The sequence below is a fragment of the Hyposmocoma kahamanoa genome, unplaced genomic scaffold (genome assembly GCF_003589595.1).
Source record: "Hyposmocoma kahamanoa isolate Upper Pololo Valley unplaced genomic scaffold, ASM358959v1 65, whole genome shotgun sequence".
Lineage (NCBI taxonomy): Eukaryota > Metazoa > Arthropoda > Insecta > Lepidoptera > Cosmopterigidae > Hyposmocoma > Hyposmocoma kahamanoa.
In genome coordinates this window covers 7,373,484-7,395,712 of record NW_020653853.1, presented here as the reverse complement: position 1 = coordinate 7,395,712, position 22,229 = coordinate 7,373,484, and the positions used below count along the sequence as shown (strand labels likewise).

Below are 22,229 nucleotides of genomic sequence, written 5' to 3'. Positions count from 1 at the left end.
GTTTTCGTTGTTAGCAGTTCTTTTATTAAATTAAATTACGAATATTGTATACTTGAGACAGTGAAAACGTATAAAAACTATTTTTTTATTCAGCTTGTCTTTCATTATAGATTGTGTGTTGAGTAATAGTTTTAGGGTTAGTGCAGACTATAATAAGATTGCACTGTTCGATTATCAATTTTAAGTTAATAAGCAAACTTACGAAAATTTTAAGTAGAAATTTCCTTAATAAAATGGACAAGAACACGTACGAGACGTATGAATATCTTTCTGCAAATTCAGAAAGCGATACGGACCAATTCTTTGTGGTTCAGGATGATGGAACATTTTTAAGTAAGTCTGTGTAATATGGGTTTAATAATAGCTAATATAATAATTTCAATTCCGATACTAACTGTTCAATGACCAAATTGAGGACGTCTTAGGGCGGCTTCCCACGGGTCGTGGCACCATAGACCACGCCATGTCCCTTGTTCGGTCGAGCTTACGCCACAGGCCTGAGTCTACACGTGAGTCCGCGCCGGCACGGGCAGCACGGCGCAATGACGTTTTGGGAAGACTGCATTAAAAAAGACCATGTCAAGACTACCCTTACCTTATGAGCATGTATGAAAGCACAGATGCACGTTGATGACGTGAAAGGTGTCAGGATCGTAACAAATGGAAGGCTGTTGTCTCTGCTTACCCCGATGGTAAAAGGGTGTATATGTATGTATGTACTAACTTATTAGTACTTACTGGTCCAATGGCATTAGAGTCTGTAAAATGCTGATTAAAATTTTCAAACTTGGTTCGCTTCCTTATCTGCTTGAGATACATATCTATGCATCAGTATTTGACTAGATAGTGTGAGTTGTATGAAGACCTATACAGAATTCGTAAATATTGATATTTTGATATTGATATTCGTAAATGATGATATTATAACATGGAGGCTGTGACCCAAACATGAAATGATACTGAAATCTATATCAAAAGCAAATGTTCAGCAATCTCCCATTATAAGTACAGAGGCCCTTGGAGCTCATGGATTGTACTGAGGCTGTTAGAGGCCCTAACCTGTCAATTCTTTAATGTTTTATGGTAGAATTAGGACTGGATAATGTAATGTGGGATAAAAACTTATAGGACACTCGTATAGGGTCGTATTCTAGAACTCTACTCAATGCTCAAGTCAGGATTTGAGCAGACTTGAGTATGATTTCAAGCACTGGAAATACGACCCTAATGGCAAGGACTTGAGTATGATTTTCAGTGCTCACTGCAATACTCAAGTCCTGACTTGAGTATTGAGTGGAGTTCTGGAATACGACCCATAATATCGATACTTCCTACATAAGTTGTGGTAAGCCACAAAATAGCATTTTTTACTTTTTGACTTAATATATACTATAGGTTCCATGTTTAAAAGTAAACAAAACACTAGGTGCATTAATTTCTATTTTGTTTACTTTTAAACAAGGAATGCTATTTTATGGTTTACAACAACTTACACGGAAGGTATTGATTGATATATTATACAAATTATAATGTAAGACTGCATGCTTCCATTAAACTTAAAAATTATTACTCATTTTGTTAAATGCATATAGAATTTTACATTCAAGGTATAAAATGCTTAAAAAAATTAAGGCACTTGGGATTTCTCAACTAACATGTGAAGGTGACAAGCGCAATGACAGTGCAACTCAGAACTTTGTGATTCAAAGCTCTGAGTGGTACTGCAACTGTTATGACAGGGTGTGCCACCAGGCGCACAGTACGTTCGTCCTGACACTTGGTATCACAATAAAATTAATTAATTAAAAATGTAAACATGTGTAACCGAGGTTTTTACTCTAAGTTTCTACTTTACTCTCATGTCCTTCGATGATATCGAATTACTGATGCAAGTGGAGAAACAAAAGAAGTATTACAGGGTTATAGTTTTTGTGGTAATGGGCAAGATAATGTTGTATGGATAATGATTCATATGTAAGTAAGTTTATTCGTGTCAGTAACAGTAAATAAATTTTTCGATTCAACTCATTAATATGTTCGTATCTGTGCATTGTGAAGCGACATTTCAATATCTCTAGTTGGTGCTAGTAGTGTAAAAAAGTTAAAGTCAAAATTTTTGAACTTGTATTTCTGAGAGGTGGGAACCTGGTGGCCTGACGCACAGGCATTTTTTTTGCTAAGTTCAGGCAGCAGTCTCCCACAAAATTATCCTTATCAAAATCTAACCTGTAAACTGTTCCTACCTATAATATGTATTTTGTGGAAGAGAAAATAAACATTATTATTACTATTATATTATTCTATTTCAGTTAACAGACAAGTTCAATATGTAGCACAAGTGCAGGATGTGAAGGAAGCTCTGGACACGGCTCAGCCCTGTACTGTGTATGATGTGTCATCTCAACAGTTTTTTGTCGACGTTGATAATTCTGCCGAAATGATTTCTGTCCCTGGTGAGCTTTCAATTTTTACCTTTCATAGAACATATTTATGTTTAAGATACAATAATTATAATATATTGGATGTTGTCTTTTTTTTCATAACAAACAATAATTTTGACAAAATATTATCCAATTTTAGAACAGATTTGGTGTTGTATTTATAACCAAGAGGTTTTACTAATTTTGAATACTGTGTATACTGAAATACTGAATATAGTTTGACATACAATAAAAATTTTAAAATTGAAATTTTTTCACAGATAATTTCATTCTGCCAGTGCCAGCAGCTGAGGAATCAAGCAACCTTTACGGCAACAGTTATTTACTGCAAGCAGTGCCCGACTCCACCACTGACCAGGTGAGACCTTTTATGATATTTAAATTAAAAGTAAGGCTTATTCCCATTTGATCCCCTACAACGGATCCACCGCCAATTTTATAATCCCAATTGATTCACTCCATATTTTGCAACTCTCAACGTATCTCCTTGTTGTATTCGTAAGTTAAGTACAGTGAAAAGAAAAAGAAATTTTAAAATAAAAATAAAAATTCATTTATAGAGCAACTGTGGTAAAATTTTATAATTATCAGTCAATTTTTTTATGACAGGTAATTAATATTAACATGTTGCAAATCACAAGTAACAAAAAATCAGTCTTAAAGAATATTCAAAATCTAAGTTTAATGTTATAATTATCACAGGCAACATTTTTTCTTATTATGACAGGTCATTAACATTAACACAGTGCAAATCAAACAATAACAAAAAATCAGTCTTAGTAATATTTAAAATGCACGTTTTTCTAAACAATGACTAACTGTGATAGTCACAGTCAAAAGTTTGGTCATGACGTATTTGTGCCAGTTATCGATTGCTATTTCTTGAGTTTCAAAAGTTTTCTTGTTGACTGTAACACAGTACCTACCAAAAAACGCTTGTAAATACCAGGGTATCAGGTGGGAATAAAATAATAATATTTATTTTTGATACCCTACAAGGGAATCCGATGGGAATAGATAGTAGTGTAAAACGAATCCATTTGAGGATCGGTTTTAGGGGATGCATCTGATGATAGGAATAACCCAAAAAAAACCTGATAAAAATCACCATCTGTAACTACTCGTCGAGACCGATTCAATGAGCCCAAACATGATCGTCTGCTGTTAGTAATCGAAGAATTGAGCAGTGCGCCGACTGTCCTTATTACAACATCAGATCGGAGTTACTATATTATTGTAATGTCATTACATTATCATAGTATATCAAAGTTCAAGTTCATCAGACAATTGGAAGTATAAAATATATATGACTGAGATTCCCTACACTAACTGGGAAAGGAGCTGCAGACTTATTCCCTGAACGCTATAACTCCGACGTTTTCGAGGAGATAGTGAAAAGGCATTATTTAGGTGTGCATGCTACATCGTCCACCTCATCGTCACTTTCCACCAGGTGAAATGGAGGTCAAATTTAACTACCTCAGTGGCCGTTCGGTTACCATACTGGACTGCTATGCAGAGGTCCCGGGTTCGAGTCCCGGGCCGGGAGAAATATTTGCATTTTTTGCACGTTTGGCCTAGATTTATTTCTATCGTGAGTTTGGGTGTAATTTGTGGTTGTCTACATACGTGTCCATGACACCCGCGATACAGGGTTTCCCTAGTGCAGGGCTGTGAGTGAAAAAAAAATGTGTGCACTCAATACTTTTATTAAAAAAAAATTGAAAATTTTGTATACAGCTAAACTAATGTACCTCAAACATAGCTAAGAACCACTCCGATTAAATTTAGTCTTTTAAAAATTCGTAAGACCAGTTCAGTCAGACAGACATACTGACAATTTACGTCGTTGGTTAAAAATGGGACGGGGTGATGAATCAAGCAATCTCTACCATAACAGCTATCTATTACAGGCTATACCATTTTTCACCACTGAACAGATGAGCCTTATATGGAAAAAGAGGGCTGGAATAATCTAGTAATTCTATTATGCCATAACCAAACCTGGTCTCAAACTTGAACTTTTCTAGCTCGTAAGTTCCTTTATTAATTTTGCAGGTAGAAGTGGAAGATGACCAATACAAAGAAACAGAAACACAGGAAGATATAGACGTAGTCAACATTTTGAACAAAACGTCTGTTGGATGTACAGAGGTATGATGTTTATTTGAAACTAGGAATTTATCACCTGGTCATTCAATTCCAGGAGCATTTCACACAAGTTATGCAAATTACGGCTGTGTTTATAAATCCATCAACATATTTAAGTAATTGAAAATATGCTATATTTACTTCTCTCTTCCTTTTTACTTAGCATATCGATACCAGATAAGGGACAAACCACGGTTTTTAGGAGAGCCAAAAAACGATTTTATTTTTTTAAATCTGTGTATAACTCTACTGTCTCCTCCAATTTTGATTGTGTCTAGAGCAAAGTTTCTTAGAATTTCCTCTTCCTTCATGCTTTATACGAAAGATGAGTTGTTTAAAATATAGCATGTCCCTTACATTAAAAAACATTAATAAAAGATGTTTAGCTGTGCCTTACGTTACTAATATTTTATGTGTAAACCGTCGAGCGTCTCTTCCTGCTTGTAGTGTAAGGGACATGCTATATTTTAAACCACTGGGCATTCCGAAATTCTAATAAAACCAATCGATAGAGCGGGAACTTCCGAATCCAATGATTATGTAACTCATTTTCGACAAAATGCCTCTTACGTTAATTGATACTTCTGGTATTGATATATTTAAAATAAGTAAGTTATTATTAATATTGTTACTATTATTTACGAAAAATAACTCGCAAGAACCATAACCGGTTATATTACTGAGATATTTGTGAAATTATTAGTGTGTGGGTGTGTTGCACCGTAGCATTACTCTTACCAAATGAGCCACACGTCAAGTTACCGAGCGGTCGAAATTCTCCTACGTGTTTTTGTTTTAAATGTTTGTACTAGCTTTCGGCATTCGTCGCTATTAGAGAGAAATTTTTTAAAGCATAGTTCAAGTCCCGCCGGGTCGAAGAAACGTTTCTACATATATGTTCGATCTTTGTATTAACTAAGTTGATGATGAATAGCTTAATTGACTTTAAGAAACATCACATAATTGTTGATATAAAGGTCGAACAACACTGGATTCACTAGTAAAGAATGCCAAAAGGATTTTAAGTGACTCGGATCTGGTAAAGGCAAAGCTGCAGAGCCTTGAACACCGCCGTAAGGTTGCCTGCTTATCAGTTTGCTACAGGATATATCACGGAGAGTGTGCGATGGAATTGCATGATTTAATTACGCCTTCTCCATTCCATCATCGTGGGACTAGACGTAGGCTGGGGTTCCACGCCTATGTTGTGGGTATTCCAAAGATTCACACGAAGCGTTTCGCTTCCGCATTTATATGACGAACGGTAAAGGAGTGGAATCCCCTGCCTGCAGACTTATTCCCCGAACGCTACAATTTGGGCCTTTTCAAGGCGAGAGTGGATAGGCACTATTTAAGTGTGCATGCTACATCGTCGACCTCATCGTCGCTTTCCATTAGGTGAGATGGAGGTGAAATGCGCATTTATTTACTTATTAAAAAAAACATTAAAAAGTCCTTTGATCTGACTCGACTTGGTCTGTAGCGGTGGCCCTGGCGTGGCTACTGGCAACAGTTCGATTCCAGTCGGAACAAAGGAATTTTTCTTTGTGTTGTGCGATATATATATGAATAATAACAAAGTAGTGCAGTATTTTTACAAAAAAAATATGAATATGATGGTGTAAAACATCATGATATCAATAAATAAATAAAACTGCCTCATATAGTTATGAAAGTATACTGAAATTTCTATTAACTTTACAGATAACTATAACCGATGAACAATACAGAATGCTAGAGGAAAAAGGTTGGATTCTGCTAGAAACAAATGACAAAGTGTTTGTTCTTAACACACTCGGACTTCATGATATTACTACTAATCATGGTAAGTATTATTTAACAATTATTATGGCTTTAAAATAATTTTTATATTAAGAAAAACTGTGACGCTCCGGGTCGTGTCATTACTGAACAGAGCTCAGAGTTGCCAAACTTAATTTTTCTTTTTTGCCGGTATCCTAAAAGATAACTACGTCAGCCAATAACTGCGCAAAATTTTCACGAGCAAATAATTACAGGCTTAAATAACCTTAAATACTACTTATAGTCTGTCTTTTTGAAATGACATTTGCAGGATTGCCAGTTTTCATAAAATTTACATAGTCATGTAGTTGTTGTCGACAGTTTTATCTATAGATTGTGAAAGAAGGTAACATTTTGCGAAAAATGTCCGAATTGTGAATGTTACTACGTTTCTAATGATAACTAATTGCTTTATTGCCTTCTCTATTCCTATTTTAACCACTGGCTTACTAGTTTCGAAATCAGTTTTTATTCGTATACATTTTAATAAGGACTGACAAATTTGATTATCTATATTGAATTAAAATGCAAATCTTTAAAATATGTCTCCTCTTTATATTTTTAAAAAACATAATTCTAAATTTATGTATATATGGACTTACAAAAATGGACAATCCAAATGAACTCATGTCCAATAATCAAACAAATTATTCAAATGATACAAGTTCGGCTTTTTATTGCATAAGCGTAACCAACATTCAGTCGATAAAATATTTATCGGCTGAATGCAATCACAAGCTGCTCGCAAGCTGGCAACACTTTTGCGCAAGGAACTCCATTTTACTCCATCTTTAAAAAAGACAGACTCTAGACGCTGGTGCTTCCAGTTTGTTATGATATGTTGATCTCTGTTATTATATTTCCAGATCTAATAGAACAGTATAGAGCTGAGAACCAAACAAATGCAGTAATACAAGAAGAACCATTAACGTAAATAATTATTCTATATTCGTACTTATACCTACTATCAGCAAAGTTGAAGCCTTGCCAATCCAAAAATAGTCTTGTTTGCAGTCGGAGATTGGAATCTTTTTTTTTTGTGGAAACCTTTTGTTTACAATAAAAATACAATATGGCTCTCAAACGTCATTTGTTGACAAGAGCAAGCAAGCTGCGGTGGCCGCTACTGACCCCAAAAAAACCTCTAAAGCGGTAAGACGTCAACTTTGTTGATAATACCATAGATATAGAAAAAAAGGGGAGATATGTAATGACGCTATGTAAGATCAGGTACCGATGTCGCCATTTTTAGCTTGTGTGCAATTCAAACTTTACGCTCTATTATCAGTAGATATTACCATAACTTAAAGATATTGATTGGGTAGGGTTTAAAACGTGAAAACGATATAACACAATTTTAAAACTTAACAAAATTAAATTTACAGTCACTTGAATAAGAGTTATATTACAATATTTCAGTAATTTTTCATCCTGGTTCAGCCATTCACCGTCAGGTGGCGTTTTAGTAAAAATGCTACTAGTATATAATAGCTCACTATTACACATTAGATGCCGCTGAAACTCATTTTTCGTTACACTAAGAACTCACGGAGCGGTTTTCACCCGCGTCCCGCGGCGGCACCTGTAGAATGTAACAGTTAAGTATGTAAAATTAGTAGCACATTTCACGGCGCGTTTTACGCCTATAGTGGTGACGGTTGCTCGCGGTTGCCGCGGCGGGGTACTAGTAGAACCGCGCAGGACGCGATGACCTGTGCGCATCGCGGCCGACGACGCCCGCGCACTTTGGCGGTCGGTTCACGCGCAATGTGGTGCAGGCGCACGCGGGTAAGGCCGTGAGTATTGAAATAAAACCGCTATCTAGGCGGCACCGCCGGGCGCGGATGTAAACCGCTCCGTGAATTGTTAACCTTATTAACCTTAAACTGACGCTACTCAACGAGGGATGTGGTCCTACCTAATCTATAGTTAGAAACCGTGTGGCTGTTTTTAATATTAATAAAAATTCCATTTTTCATACTAAATCTACACTGGTGTATTATTAAATTAATGTATTAATATAAATTATTATTATTTTTCTAATGGCGGCCGCTAGGCTTGGACCAGTGTCAGTTTTATAAGAATAATATAAAAAATATGGCGATCGTCGCCATTGTCCATTTTCTATTATACCACGGGTTGGTGAATCTGTCACTGTCAAGAGTAAACTCGAAGCATCAACGAATTTAATAAATTAAATTATGTTGTTTTTTATGAAGGATTTATGTAATTTTCTATAATTGTTCCTAATTTATTTTGCATGCACATGTAAAATAAAGCCGATTTTATTTTATTTATTTTTTCAATGCATTTGTTATGGAAATTTAAACAAAGTCAGAAATGGTAGTAAGAAAACCAATCCTTCGATGTTCCTGCAGTTTCAATCCAACCTTCTTTTATTTTAAACTCATTGGAAAAAATTAAAAATACTAAACGAGTATCTACGGGTATAATGGAATTTAAATATCTTAAATATCGAAAACACATACACATTTTTCTTCAAGCAACATCAACATACAGATTGACATGAAATTGAAACGGTTGTCCGAAATATGAGTTGCGTTAAAGTTACTCGAAATAAAATGTTTAATAATAATAATAATATAATAAAATAAATCAATTTAACTTTTCGTTTCGATATTTTAGGGATTTTAATTACAAAAATCATAGTAAGAAATTCAAACATTTCAGTAAAAATTTATTGTCGATAAACATCAGTCATCGTAAATGAACATATATATATATATATTTGATGACGATGGCATTTTACGTTTTACGAGAGATCTTGTATGTACAACGATCGCCATGTCTCTGTGGCGATGTTTGTAGGCGTGTCACCTCGATATGATCATTTTGATCATATCGAGGCTACACGAACCACGCCCCCATACCATATCCCCACTTTTTTTCTGTATCTATGGATAATACCTACAGTAGATTAGATAGTTCCTACAGTAGACAGTAAAGCACGGACTTGCACTTGGTATACTCCTAACTACCAGTGGCATCAATCTTACAGATGCTGGATATTTATGAACTGACCTTTTCAATGACTTCTCTTCAATATCTTGATACAATGATCTTCAATCTGGTTGAGATATGTATGCATAGAATGCGGGCTTACCGCTCACTTTCTATACAGGTTATAATAAAACGGTCTCTATGGTCTTAATGTTCTGATGAACACAATCAACGTATAGACTTTTTTAAGCTTCCCATTTTAACGTAGATGCCAACGTTGATACTACGTGTCAGATAAAGATGTATGGAAAGGTAACATGGCTCTAGATTACACACGAATTGGATTCAAAGTGTGTTCTATAGCTTTAGGTTTATTTGAAAAGAGCAACCCCTTGAGTTTCTTCTTCTCAGGGCAGTCAGCACAATGAATGAGCAGTTGCTTAAAAAATTACGTTTTGTAGTGTTTAGTAACATTACTACCCGTACGACTCAAGTGTGCACCTCGCTGGAATGCGACCCCTCTCCCGCTACACCGCGCGGCGCCCCGCGTTCGCCTTGAGTGTTTAGTAGCGATAGCATCTTTGTTACAGTTGGGTGTGTCTGCGTTTTCAATAGTCAGTTGATATTATTTAATTGTTGTTGTTAGTTGTCGTTAAGTTAAAAGTTTTTGCTGTATAGTAGTATGTTTGTATCAAAAACAACATGGGAAAGACTATTCACAGTGAAGCAAGGACTTTTATATTGAGAGTGTTGACATTCTTTGAGAATGAAAAGGCAAATAGAGGATTTGTCATTCCTGTAGACCAAGCTATAAAAAGGGCTTGTGCAGCAACTGGTGTATCAAAAAGAACACTGATGAAAATTAAAAACGAAGCCAAGATAGCAGCACAAGCTGTTTCTTCGGAGCCTAGTACTTCGATGGCGGCTTCAAGTTCAATAATTTCAAGACCAATACCAAAATTGTCAACACCAGGGAAAAATAGAAAACCAAGCACCAAAAAAATCGAACTTGACAGTTTCGATCTCAACGCATTGCGAAACATAATAAACAGCTTCTACACAATAAGAAAAGAAATACCGACATTGAAAAAAATATTGGTGGCTGCAAAAAGAGATTTAAATTTTCCAGGTAAACATTTTATTTTTACATTATTAAAATCACCTTTGGATTTTTTTTTTTCATAATTTTAAATAAATGGTCTTGAAATTATTTAAGAAATTATATGAGAAATGACCATTCCAACATAAACTAACAAATATATTTTTTTTAGGTGGAAAAACCACACTGCGGGAGATAGTTGTCAAGCATTTAGGTTATAAATTTAAAAAATGTAAAAATGCAAGAGTAATACTAATACAAAAACCCGACATCGCCGCCTGGAGAGCTCGCTACCTGAGAAAAAAAAGAGAGAACAATGCTCTCGGGGCTGATAAAAAACCGGTGACGTACTTGGACGAAACATGGATACATTCCCATTATACCGTAAGTAAGTGTTGGCAGAACAGTACCGACGCAAGTATTAAAAAAAATGATAACCCTGGGCAACGCTGGATATTAGTACATGCCGGCGGTGACAATGGTTTCATTCCCGGGGCTGAACTTTTATATAAATGTAAAAGTAATACTGGCGACTATCACCATGAAATGGATACGAAAAATTTCACAAAGTGGCTGAAAGAAAGGCTTCTCCCAAATTTACCGCCAAATGGCATAATTGTTATAGACAATGCGCCGTATCATTCGACGCAAACAGAAAAGCCTCCCGTGAGTTCATCACTCAAAAGTGAGATGCAAAGCTGGCTGAGAAGCAATAATATAACATATGACGAAAAAATGACTAAAAGAGAACTGTATCATTTAATTGTCATAAATAAGCCTCCAAAAAAATATATTGTGGACCAATTGATAAAAGAACACGGCCATGAAGTTTTACGTCTGCCACCTTATCATTGTGACTTAAACCCCATTGAGTATATATGGAATTTAGTGAAGCAAAGGGTGGCAGACAAAAACATTGATCAGTCCGAAAGAGAAATCGAAAACCTGACGCGCGAGGCCATAAATTCGATTACAGTTTCCGATTGGAAAAAAGAAATAGAACACGTCGAAAAATTGGAAAAAGATTATTGGGAAAGTGACCACCTCCAAGAAACACAAGAAAGGGAATTTATAATTTCTCTCGGAGGCGAAGAAAGCAGCTCTGAGAGCGAAAACGAAGATGATTCGGACACCATGTCAGGGGTTGAAGAAATTATTTATAGTGATGAAGATTAAAAATAATAAAATTTACCTGTTTTATATTTGGTTGTTTATATTTATTATATCTATCATAACTAACATAACGATAAAAACTAAACCTTAGCATGTTGAAAAAAAATAATCGTGAATAATATTTTTGCGAACTTAACATTTTTTTGCAAACCGTACCGACAGAGTGACGTCATAGCACCAGGTGCACAGTTAATTCGGGCGGGTTATAGTTCTTACCTATAGAAAAAATGATTTTTTCATTTTGATCGGCTGTTGAAATTTTTATGAGAATACAAAAAATTGTTTTTTAATTTCCATATATTGTAAAACAAAAGTTGTTTATATTGAATAATACAACGAGCCCTTTTTCCATCTGACTAATTAACCTTATCGTCATTTTAAGGGAAGCGTGTCTTGAAATTTGAAATAACTTTTTTGTTTTTAAATATATATCAATAGTGATTACTTTACTAGACAGAGATAATCCTCAAGCAAGATTATACGTTAGTATGTTTCATAAAAAAACCATTATCACACCAATAATCCACTAATTAATTAACACCAAAAATCCACTAATTATTTACCCAGTAATCGACACTCACCAATAATGAACACCCAGTAAGTGGCACCAGTAACAAACGTGTTACTATGACAGAAATTAATTTAAAAAAATGACGATCATTGGTGCTCATCGGTTGCTGCTGCCACTATATTACCCTAATATAAACAGAAAGAGCGTTTATTTCTAAGGGAGGGTTCAGACGACAAGCCTTAATCGCGCTTCGGCATAATTGAGCACCAACGGCTATTTATGAATAAACTTCATGTAGCTGGAAGCGCTCGTTTCGCTGATACTACTCATATGAATCGGCCCTAAGGGAAAATAATAGTTGCAAAATTGTTGATTGACGCGAGTGCTTGTATTGAAACCTGAGTAAGCGAAGGAGTCTAAAACCGAACCTTCAAAAATAAAAATCTGAGCGTAGCGAGGGTTTCAAGGCACGAGACGCAAAAGTCCTTTGCTGCCGAGCGAAACACACCGCTTTTCACCTCAGTGTAGCTAGGAAAATGGTAGATGAAAGAACAGTTGAACTAGAACAAATCAGTTTTAATAAACAAAATTAGTTATCGTTGTCAATATAATGTCAACAATTATAAGAATAAAATATACCAACGCAATTATATAACATAAATACTGCACGACAAATCGCGCTGTTGACCGTGTCGTTATGTTTTTCATCGAAAGAAAAAGTTAGGTGCACCACAGTTCATCGTCAAGTTCGAATTTCAAAGGCGTGGAAAAAATCCCTTTGCGCGCTGATTTCTAATGAGAAAAAGAACATTTCCTAGCTAATGAGGTGAAAAAATACTTAAGTGAGTAATAATACTGCAAATAATACTGCAACTACGTGTGGGCGCGACTTGCGCAAGAGCGACACGTAAAGTGCAGATGCTATTCTCGCATAGAGATCTCGCGTTTTATATCGCTCTGGCGTAAGTCGCGCCTTGCTGTGCTGGCCCTACTGTTCTCTGGATGTTGATAAATCCAGACCTTATTTAATTCTATAGCCAGTAAAAGTAAGTCTTAACGATTTTCAGATCAATAAAAATGGAAAATCTATCGACAATTAAAATAGAAAAAATGAAAATAGAAAATTCTACACACAATACAATAAATCAACATGACGCAGTGGAGCTAGTCATAGATAATTCAGATCTAAATGGCAAAGAAAATATAGCAGAATTACCATTAGAATTAAACAATGAACATAATATGTTAGACAACAAGGAACAAGGTATGTTTTTGGAACATTTTTAGTTTGTTACTTATACATATTTTATGCTATCCATTTCCATATTATGTTAACTTCCTAAGACTCGACAAACTACAATCGGAAAGCGCTAAACGCCCACTGCACTTTATAATGTACCAAATAGAAATTATAGGCTTCATGCTCATGCAAACATGACCTTATTTTTATATGAAAGGTTACATAACAGTAGTCCGAAATGACATTTTCGAGAAATAACGTTTGCTTGAATTTTCATAACCTCGAAAGTTATTTTAAGAGGAAAATGTTTTTTTCTTTTAAACCTAACTTAACCTGACCTAACCGAACTTAATCGTGTCTTTACGATAAACATCCAACATATCCTGAAAGAACAACGGTTTCGTTATAATTCAGCTTTCGGTGTAATGAAAATTCGAACAAATGTTATTTCGGAAAAAAAATTCGAGTTTGTGTATGAAAATCGCAACCCATATTTTTTAAAGAATTTTTCTAGATACCGTCATATTTCTACGTATTTTTATATAGCTTAAAATTTGAATGTGTATTTTTATAATTCTATGATTGATGACAAATTAACGGAAGAAACAAGTCGTGCGCTTAGTGGTTAGCGACACGCCTGTCCATAACAGTTGCGGTGCCCCTCAGAGCTTTAAATCTACTGCGCCTGTCAAACTGAGACTTAAGTTTGAAAAGTCCCTTGTGCCTGTGAATTTTTGTAATTTAAATTTATGTAATTTTTTGCTCAAAACAGCAACAAAACAAGGGCACACCATGTATACCGGGCGTTCTACTTTACATCAATCAACTAAAACCACATAAATGTGAACCCTACCAAATATTTGACGATTTTTTTGTGCAAACTAACAAAGGCCGAAAAGACCGTTGACTTTTATTTGTACTTCCAAAAGCAGCCACCGTTGCTTTCGTATTACCAGTATATTACAGTACACTATAAATCTTTGATTTAAGGAGCTCGTTTCTCTGAGATGCTCTACATATACTGCTTGGGCCTGGAGGCCACATTATTTTTAATGATTATTATTATTATGAAAATATTTAATTATTAAATTTATTGTACATGAAAAGAGCATCTAAATATAAAATAATGATGTACTTTTAATGAAATAAATATTGTTTATACATGAAAATAGCTTCCAAATATAAAATAATGATGTACTTTTAATGAAATAGGTATTGTTTATATACATGAAAATAGCATCTAAATGTAAAATAATGATGTACTTTTAATGAAATAAATATTGTTTATACATGAAAATAGTATCCAAATATAAAATAATTATGTAGTTTATTAGTATATTATGGTGTTGTAAAAAAAAATAATGTGGGTTACATCACTTTTGCGCTGATAGCCTCAATTGTGCCGCCGTTACTTGAAATGGCGCATGTGACATTTAAAAAAAAATGTTATGTCTCCTGCCGTGATCAGTAAAAAAAGGCTGATCTGTCACTATTTTTATTTTTTTCTAGGTGGATCAAATATGAAGTTACCGGAAGAGAACAGTAGACATTTTTTATGACTATACATTATTTTGTCGGTTTTGTGTTTTAGTCACAAACGCTCTGTTAAGGAACGGCGGCAGAATTATTGTTATTATTAATTTGATTGAAACGGAAGTTCGGAAAAATGAAAATGCACCTTAAATTCTTTTTCACCGTGTTGTTAATACGTTTGAATGCTCACATCATGTTGACAGTGAGTGTACCTTACTTATACTTGCCAATCATTTATATTCGTATAGTTTTAGCGGAAAGCAATGTAATGGCTGTTGATACGAAACCAGATCCTCAAGAAGTCCTGAAAGAGCCCACTACTCCAACAATAGTTTCTCCAACTGTAGATGTGCAAAGGAACAATATTTTAAGGATAAAAACGAAATATTGCTTTAAAGGTACCTTGAGAACTTACTTCAATAAAGTTTATTGTAGAATGTAGAATAAAACTGCTTATTTTTTTGGGTCTCGCGATTCTCGTAAGCCATCTATGCGTTGCGACATACGTTTATGTATTGCTGCATCACCGTGAAAAGGGTCTTGTGTTTTGTTTTTGTAGATTTATTATATATTTTTTATGATATGATGGGACGAGTAAGTCGCGAGTCTGGTAGTAAGTGACACTGTCTGTCTGTAACAGTTGCAGTGCCGCTCAGACCTTCAAATCGCAAAGATCTGAGGGGCACTGCACTACGCAAATCCCTTGTACCTGTAATTTCACCAGCACCCTTACTCTTCAAGACCGGAACGCAGGAATGCTCACATTACTGCTTGGCGGTAGAAATAGGTAAAGTGGCAGTTCCTCCCTGGACGAATATTTACTTAAATCCTAGAGTCATGAAGAGAGACTTCGATTGCCTAGAATTGAGGGCGGAACTGGTGCACCCTACAAAAAAAATTGATTCTTCGACCACTTGGTCACAATCTACTGGCAATGGCGGCGGCGGCAGTTTGTTTTTGCAAATTGATGGGTGACTGTGTGTCATGAATATTTTAAGTTTTGTAAGAGGATAGACGAGCGACTGTCTTCTTCTTCTTGAATACATGTTGTAAAGGGATTTGGCATGGTGTTTTATGACCGGCCGCCTGCCTGACGTCAACCCTCTTAGGGAATACTCGGTTACATTTTGGTCAGAGCCCCTTTCGCTATCCGGTAGGGTGCACCACGTGCAGGCGGGTCTAGCTTGGGGCCCAAAAGACGGTATTTGGGCTCCCTTACAGCCCTTACTGTCTTCTGAATTACTATAAATATTCGTTAATAATTTCACAGTGCCTTGGTAACTTATTGTAATCTGCCTTCGGAAGAAAGAAAGGCACAAGTAGCGAATTCTAAATTTGAAGATAAATGTGTTTAAATATAGGTTTGGTTTTTCTGAAAAGAATAAATAAACTATACGTTTTGTATTAAGTAGTTTATTTATGTTATACATACATACCAGATGCTTGCACTATATTCAACAATTATTGCAAAATATTTCTACAAACAAAATGGGTAGATTGGTCTTTTTTCCTGAGTACAAATATATACATAAGTCAGTTATGACAAAAATGTTAGTTGTGCCCTTGTTCGTTCCGATGGCAGCAATGCTGAGTAATTGTATGAAATAAATAAATAAATTATTAATTTTTGTGAGAAAATAAAAAGATGTAAGTACATAAATACTAGATGTATACCATTTTAAAATTTTTACCATTTTAAAATTTTCAGATATTCCAAACAAAATAGTACTAGGGAAAACTGTAAATGGCAATAATTTAGTAGCAAGAGTTGTAAAACGCAGCTGTAATAATTATATTAGAAACAGTATACCACCAGATTCGTCGAGTAATTCTACTACTATTGCAAAAAAAGCTCGGAATATAGAAATCGAATCGCGTAAGTACTTCAATATTCTGATTCTAGAAAACAAAGCACGAGTCAACAATAGGCTTGCCGCTTAACCGAGCAAGTGGATTGAAAAAGTGCCTACGAAATTAGTCAATTGTTGTTATGTGACAACTATTTCATTGATAATTGAAATGAATAGACAAGCCATTTAGCATTTTTTTTAGTCACATTGTTTTTGTTTGTTGTTTTACGCGCGTTTCAATCGAATCAAACTGGCGTAAACATCCCATTGTAAAATAGTATTTTAAAATAGTAAAATTTCATTCCTAAAATCCCTCAGCCTCCAGTCGGTCAGAGTGCCAGCGCCAAATCGAACAAACATTACCCAGGAATACGCAGGAGACAGAATACGTCGCCGCCGCCAATGAAGTGATAATGCAGCTGTTGCAAATACCTGCCTTTCAACCCTCGCTTACTCGCCACAATGTTATCATTACTAGGGTGAGAATTTAATTTATTATTTAATTCTTACATTATGTATTAAGAGGAAACATGTACATCAAGAAATTGCATTAACACATAATGATTAGAAGTATAATTAACGAAATCCCGGAAAAATTTCAGTACTCAATAAAAAAAACATATATTTTTACATAGCTGAGAATATTTAATTTTAGTTCAAATTAATAGCACGGAAAAGCATCACCTTATTGTTGTACTAATTTAGGAGTAAATTAAAAAAATTAAACAGAAGTGAAGCGTCATTTCAAAAATCAGCCCAAGCAAAAATTCATCATATATGACATCGCCTATCAAAATATATTATTAATAGCTCTATTTTGTAATTGAATTATTGCAATCTGCCATTTATATGAAATTGCAAATAAACAGCAGAGAAGATTCTTAAAAGCAGTAGAGGTCTTTGTGAAAGAGTTCGTCTGGAGAAGTACTGCCTTTTTAAGGGTAATGGTGCTGGTAAAATTATGGTGCATATGGGACTTGTCAACAAAAAAAAAGGTTGCCACAAGTAAACAAGTCTCATGTGCCTGTAATTTCACCACCACCCTAACCCTTTAAAACCGGAATGCAGTAATGCTCACATTACCGTTTGACGGTATAAATAGGTAAGGCGGCAGTACTTCATTGCATGAATTCTTTCACAAGGTGCTCTGCTACTAAAAAAACATCTACACCAAATCAACACCCTGTATGAGTGCATGTGTAATGTGTAAATGAAAGAATGCATTTGAGTTGAAGCTCGACCGTCATAAATTTTTTATGTGTGCAGTTAAAGATAAATATTAGGTTTTTTCTAATATTTTCAGGCAAAAACTACCAAAGACGGAAGGAATATACCCGTAAATCACAGTAACACAGTGACAGGCAGCGTCGAGCCGATCGAAGGTGAAGATGGCCGTTGGAAACTCGTTCATAAGCCTAACTTGCTCCAGCAACTTCATTCGGAATTAGGTATGTAGATCCAGGACTTTTTATGACTCGCACGAAAAAAAACTGCCGTACAATTAAATGCAGTAGATGTCATCGGAGTACAGAGCCTCCAAGTGTCTGCCAAATTTGTAGTATAGGTAGTGTCTACGCAGTGTTACAAATGACACCTTACAATGTTGCCAGTGTATATTGTAATATGTATTAAAAAAAGAAGTATGTAAGACAGGTAGTGCAACTCCCGCCTCAATGCCTACACGTCGCGTCTTCGTTCAGACCGTAGGGTTCTCACGTTATCAGAGATGGGCACTAAGTTTAAACCCAATCAATCCACCCAAGTTTTAACCCGTTTCTGCCCAAAATCGAGGGCGAAGACCACTATATGCGTAAAATAATAGTAAGATGGTATATTATGAATTTATACTTATTAGGAATAAGCCATACTTATTGGGAATTTCGTTGTAAAAAATCTTTTATAGACGAAAAAGAGGCAAATCCTCACCTTGCAATCTTGCGGATTCTCACTTGTTACCCGGGATGCATTACGATTCGATTTTTATTTTTAAACGCTTAACGATTTTATGTGTCGATTCATTTCAATGCGATTTTCAAGTGAATCTATTCAATAAAAATGTGTTTTTTTTTTATTTAGACATTTATTTCAGGCCATATGACCCATATAATATATACCTTAAGGACTAACATACATGCAATATAATATGACAATAAAATAAACTAAACAACTAATGTACACGTATTGCACTTGTCGGCGACGTGTGGCGCAATCTGGTGTCAGGTAACCGGCCGCGGAATCGCCGATATATGACACCCTTCGGCCAAAACTCTTCCGTCATGGAGGCCGACAGATGTTCGGTCGACACTGTCACCACAAATGAAATAAAATTTACGTTGTGGCGGGACTCCAACCGCTCGACCCTCAGGGTGTATTAGGCTTTTAGCCTGATGTACTCCACTATCTCCTCAGACTTCGTGGAGTAATATAGTCGCGACAGGTACAGCAGCGTCGTCGGTGTTGCCGAACGGAGCAAAAACATTGAAAATATGTAAGCAAGCAATAAACATTTTGTAATAATATCATTACATTTGAACAAAACTCGATTTGTAAGTATTTAGTTGGAAATAGTTTTTGCCCTCGATTTCGGGTGTTAACCCGGACGTTTGCCCATTAACGATCTCTGCACATTATTATTTTAGTTGCGTCTATTTTACAAAGTCATATGCAGGATTGCATACTACGCTAACAACGTCACGTTCTAAAGTATAAATTTTAGTAACTGTAGAGTTTGTGAAAGAGTTCGTCCAGGGAAGTACTGCTACCTTACCTATTTCTGCTGCCAAGCAGTAGAGTGAGCATTACTGCATTCCGGTTTCGAAGGATAAGGGTGCTGGTGAAATTACAGGCACACGGGAATTGTCAACTTATGTCTCAGGGTGACAGGCGCAGCGGCAGTGCCCTTTAGATCTTTGCTATGTAAAGCTCTGAGTGGCACTGCATCTGTTATGGATAGGCGTATCGCTTACCACTTAGCTCACGACTTATTCGTCCCGTCACTTAGAACAGGCGAAAAAAATTTGAAACAGATCCGAAAACGATAAGCTCCCGATGGCAACTGACGGGGCAGCGGGCGCCGCGGCGTGTTGATAAACCGCTGGGCAATTTTCAAATGTGGGGATAAATGTGAATTTAATAACAATTGAAAACCAAAGTTCAACAGGTTCTCTGCAGTACTTAAAACGAAATATCTCTCTTTAAGATAGTTTAAAACTTTGTCTTTAGGATTTTACATGATCGGGTAATGCACTTCCTGTCGCGTAACAAATTAGCACATTTTTTAGACAATATCCTTAGGAGTATCGTATATTTTTCGTAAGACCGTTATTTAATAGTAAATACCTAAACCATTTCATGTAACAAAACAGTTTTTGCCGCTTCTCCTCTGGTGACTTGCCACTAGTAGTAAAAGTTATCTAATACTTGGCATAATATTATATGTATATTGAAATTGATGAAAAATTTGCATTATCTTAAATCTGAATCTGTTATTTTTGGTATCCCCACACAAAGTAAACTTCTCACAGAAACAGAATTTCGAACTTAAATAGCCGCGACCATTAATTTGTGAACCACCTTACGGGTTAAAAAACTATTTTCCATGTTATTAGAGATCTGAATCCTTTAAAATAAGCTCCGCCCACGTCCCGCGTATGATTGGTTGCTTGCTGCTACTCGCGTCATTCGCTAGATGGCGTGAGTAAAGTTTTACGAAAGATTGTAGAGGTGGTGCCGGTAGAGGGGCCCGAATGCTCAAGGTCATTTGCTCGGGGAAGCGTCTTATTGTTTAGGTTACTCATCGTCTAAACACTTCAATTTATCGATTTATAACAGTCAGTTGATACCTCGATGGCCCAACGGTTTGCACTATAGGCACTGAACGAGGCGATTCCGGATACGATGCCGAGTAAGACCAATTTAAGAAATGAACTTTTCTAAATTGGGTCTGGTAATTAACTTTTTTGAATTGGGTCTGGTGTGGGTGTTCTGGGTAGTGCCCCGAAGCGAACAACTACGAAAAACTGTAACTAAAGATACATTTGTAATATTTTTTAACTGCAGAACAATATATGAAAGACGAAAATGCTTCTAACGACAAAACTAAAACTTTGGAAGACTTCAGCGTACTGCACGTTCACGTTGCAGAGAAAAACGAGAACGGGACGGACTCTGTTTCTATCACCCTGAATAAACGACGTAAGTGGTTATATTACTATAACTGTATAAAACAACACCATTGATAACTTAACATTGACTGTTTGATACGATGCAAAACCTATCGTTCGAGAAGTCAATAACAGACACACTTTGATAATTATGCAGTTTTTATCTTATTTTCAAGTATTACTTCCAAGACGTTTTTTATTTTATTTAAAAAAAATAAGAATTTACTCGCGTATAAGTATTTATATAATAATTTGGACATGTTGAAACGGTCACGATGGGACAGAATGGGACTTGCAGTCAATTTAAATAAAGTATGTTTATACGCGATTAAGTCCCGATTTTTAAAATGAAATACAGTAATATCCCGCTTTACGCAAGGAATGCATTCCGGACAAAATCGCGGTAAGCGAAATTCGCATAAAACGGGGTTGTTCTTTGTTTGTGTGGCCTGCCTGGTACTATAGTTTTTTGGTCGCCTTAGGGTCTTTAACTTGACCTAACGACTGCTACCAGAAATAAAGCGGGGTATGATCGAATAAACAGCTGAATATTGTAACGAACGTACTATTCCAACGAACCCATCTTTTCTAAAACTTTTATCTTCGTCTCCAGTCTTACGCTCTTTTTTCTTAGCGGTGGCGTCATTGTTCGTAAAAATTGTCTTTTACAATTCACTGGATAACAGACAGTGCCAATGTGATTACAAATTAAAGGTCCTACCAAGAAAAAACTACCTGTGACAATGCACATTTAGTAACTGAGAAGCTATGGGTTCAAATTGACTAAATCAATGCCTCCCCGTCAAGCAGAGAAATTTAGCGCGAATTTTTAAAATCGCGTTGTAACGAAATTGCGCAATGCGGGGTCGCGCAAAGCGGGGTATTACTGTAATGTGTTAAAATCGTGAAAGTTTAAATCAATGTGTACTTTTTCTTCTTTCTTGACTTTTCGCGGTTAGCGTTTAAGCCACTTACAAAGTGTTTTGACTTGTTCTTAAAACGGGGAAACTTATTATATAAATGAAATTTGGAAACGGAATTAAGAAAGTGGAGAAAGACTCTCCAGGTCAATAAGAAATGACATGAAAAAATTTACGTATTCCAACCAAGATCCGTAAATACAGTGAATTGAAGGGTCTAGCGAGCGTCTTAAGGTCTAGCGTTCTGGTTTTGAAGGGTAAAGGTGCAGGTGAAATTACAAGCACATGAAACTTGTGAATTCCTTATTTATCAACTTATGTCTCAGAATGTCACGCGCAGTAGCAGTGTCCCTCAGATCTTTGCGATTTAAAGCAGGCAGGCAT

At 35.8% G+C, this 22,229-nt stretch overlaps 1 protein-coding gene across 1 annotated transcript; it reads left to right on the top strand.

Moving 5' to 3' along the window:
* The first annotated feature begins 233 nt into the window (after positions 1 to 233).
* Positions 234 to 21,101, top strand: LOC113231512. The gene is made up of 12 exons (XM_026465837.1): positions 234 to 333; positions 2,310 to 2,453; positions 2,702 to 2,799; positions 4,500 to 4,595; positions 6,297 to 6,417; positions 7,262 to 7,325; positions 13,207 to 13,403; positions 15,167 to 15,310; positions 16,621 to 16,788; positions 17,081 to 17,241; positions 18,066 to 18,210; positions 20,822 to 21,101. The coding sequence occupies exons 1-12, from the start codon at positions 234 to 236 to the stop codon at positions 20,998 to 21,000; spliced, it is 1,617 nt and encodes a 538-aa protein (XP_026321622.1). The 3' UTR covers positions 21,001 to 21,101.
* The last annotated feature ends 1,128 nt before the right edge of the window (positions 21,102 to 22,229 follow it).

What these genes read in the sequence shown, in the direction of transcription:
- LOC113231512 (XM_026465837.1), top strand. Translation starts at nt 234, where the DNA reads ATGGACAAGAACACGTACGAGACGTATGAATATCTTTCTGCAAATTCA. An exon ending in TGATATTACTACTAATCATG is followed by an intron (nt 6,418 to 7,261) that starts GTAAGTATTATT and finishes TTATATTTCCAG; the next exon opens with ATCTAATAGAACAGTATAGA. An exon ending in ATACAAGAAGAACCATTAAC is followed by an intron (nt 7,326 to 13,206) that starts GTAAATAATTAT and finishes AACGATTTTCAG; the next exon opens with ATCAATAAAAATGGAAAATC.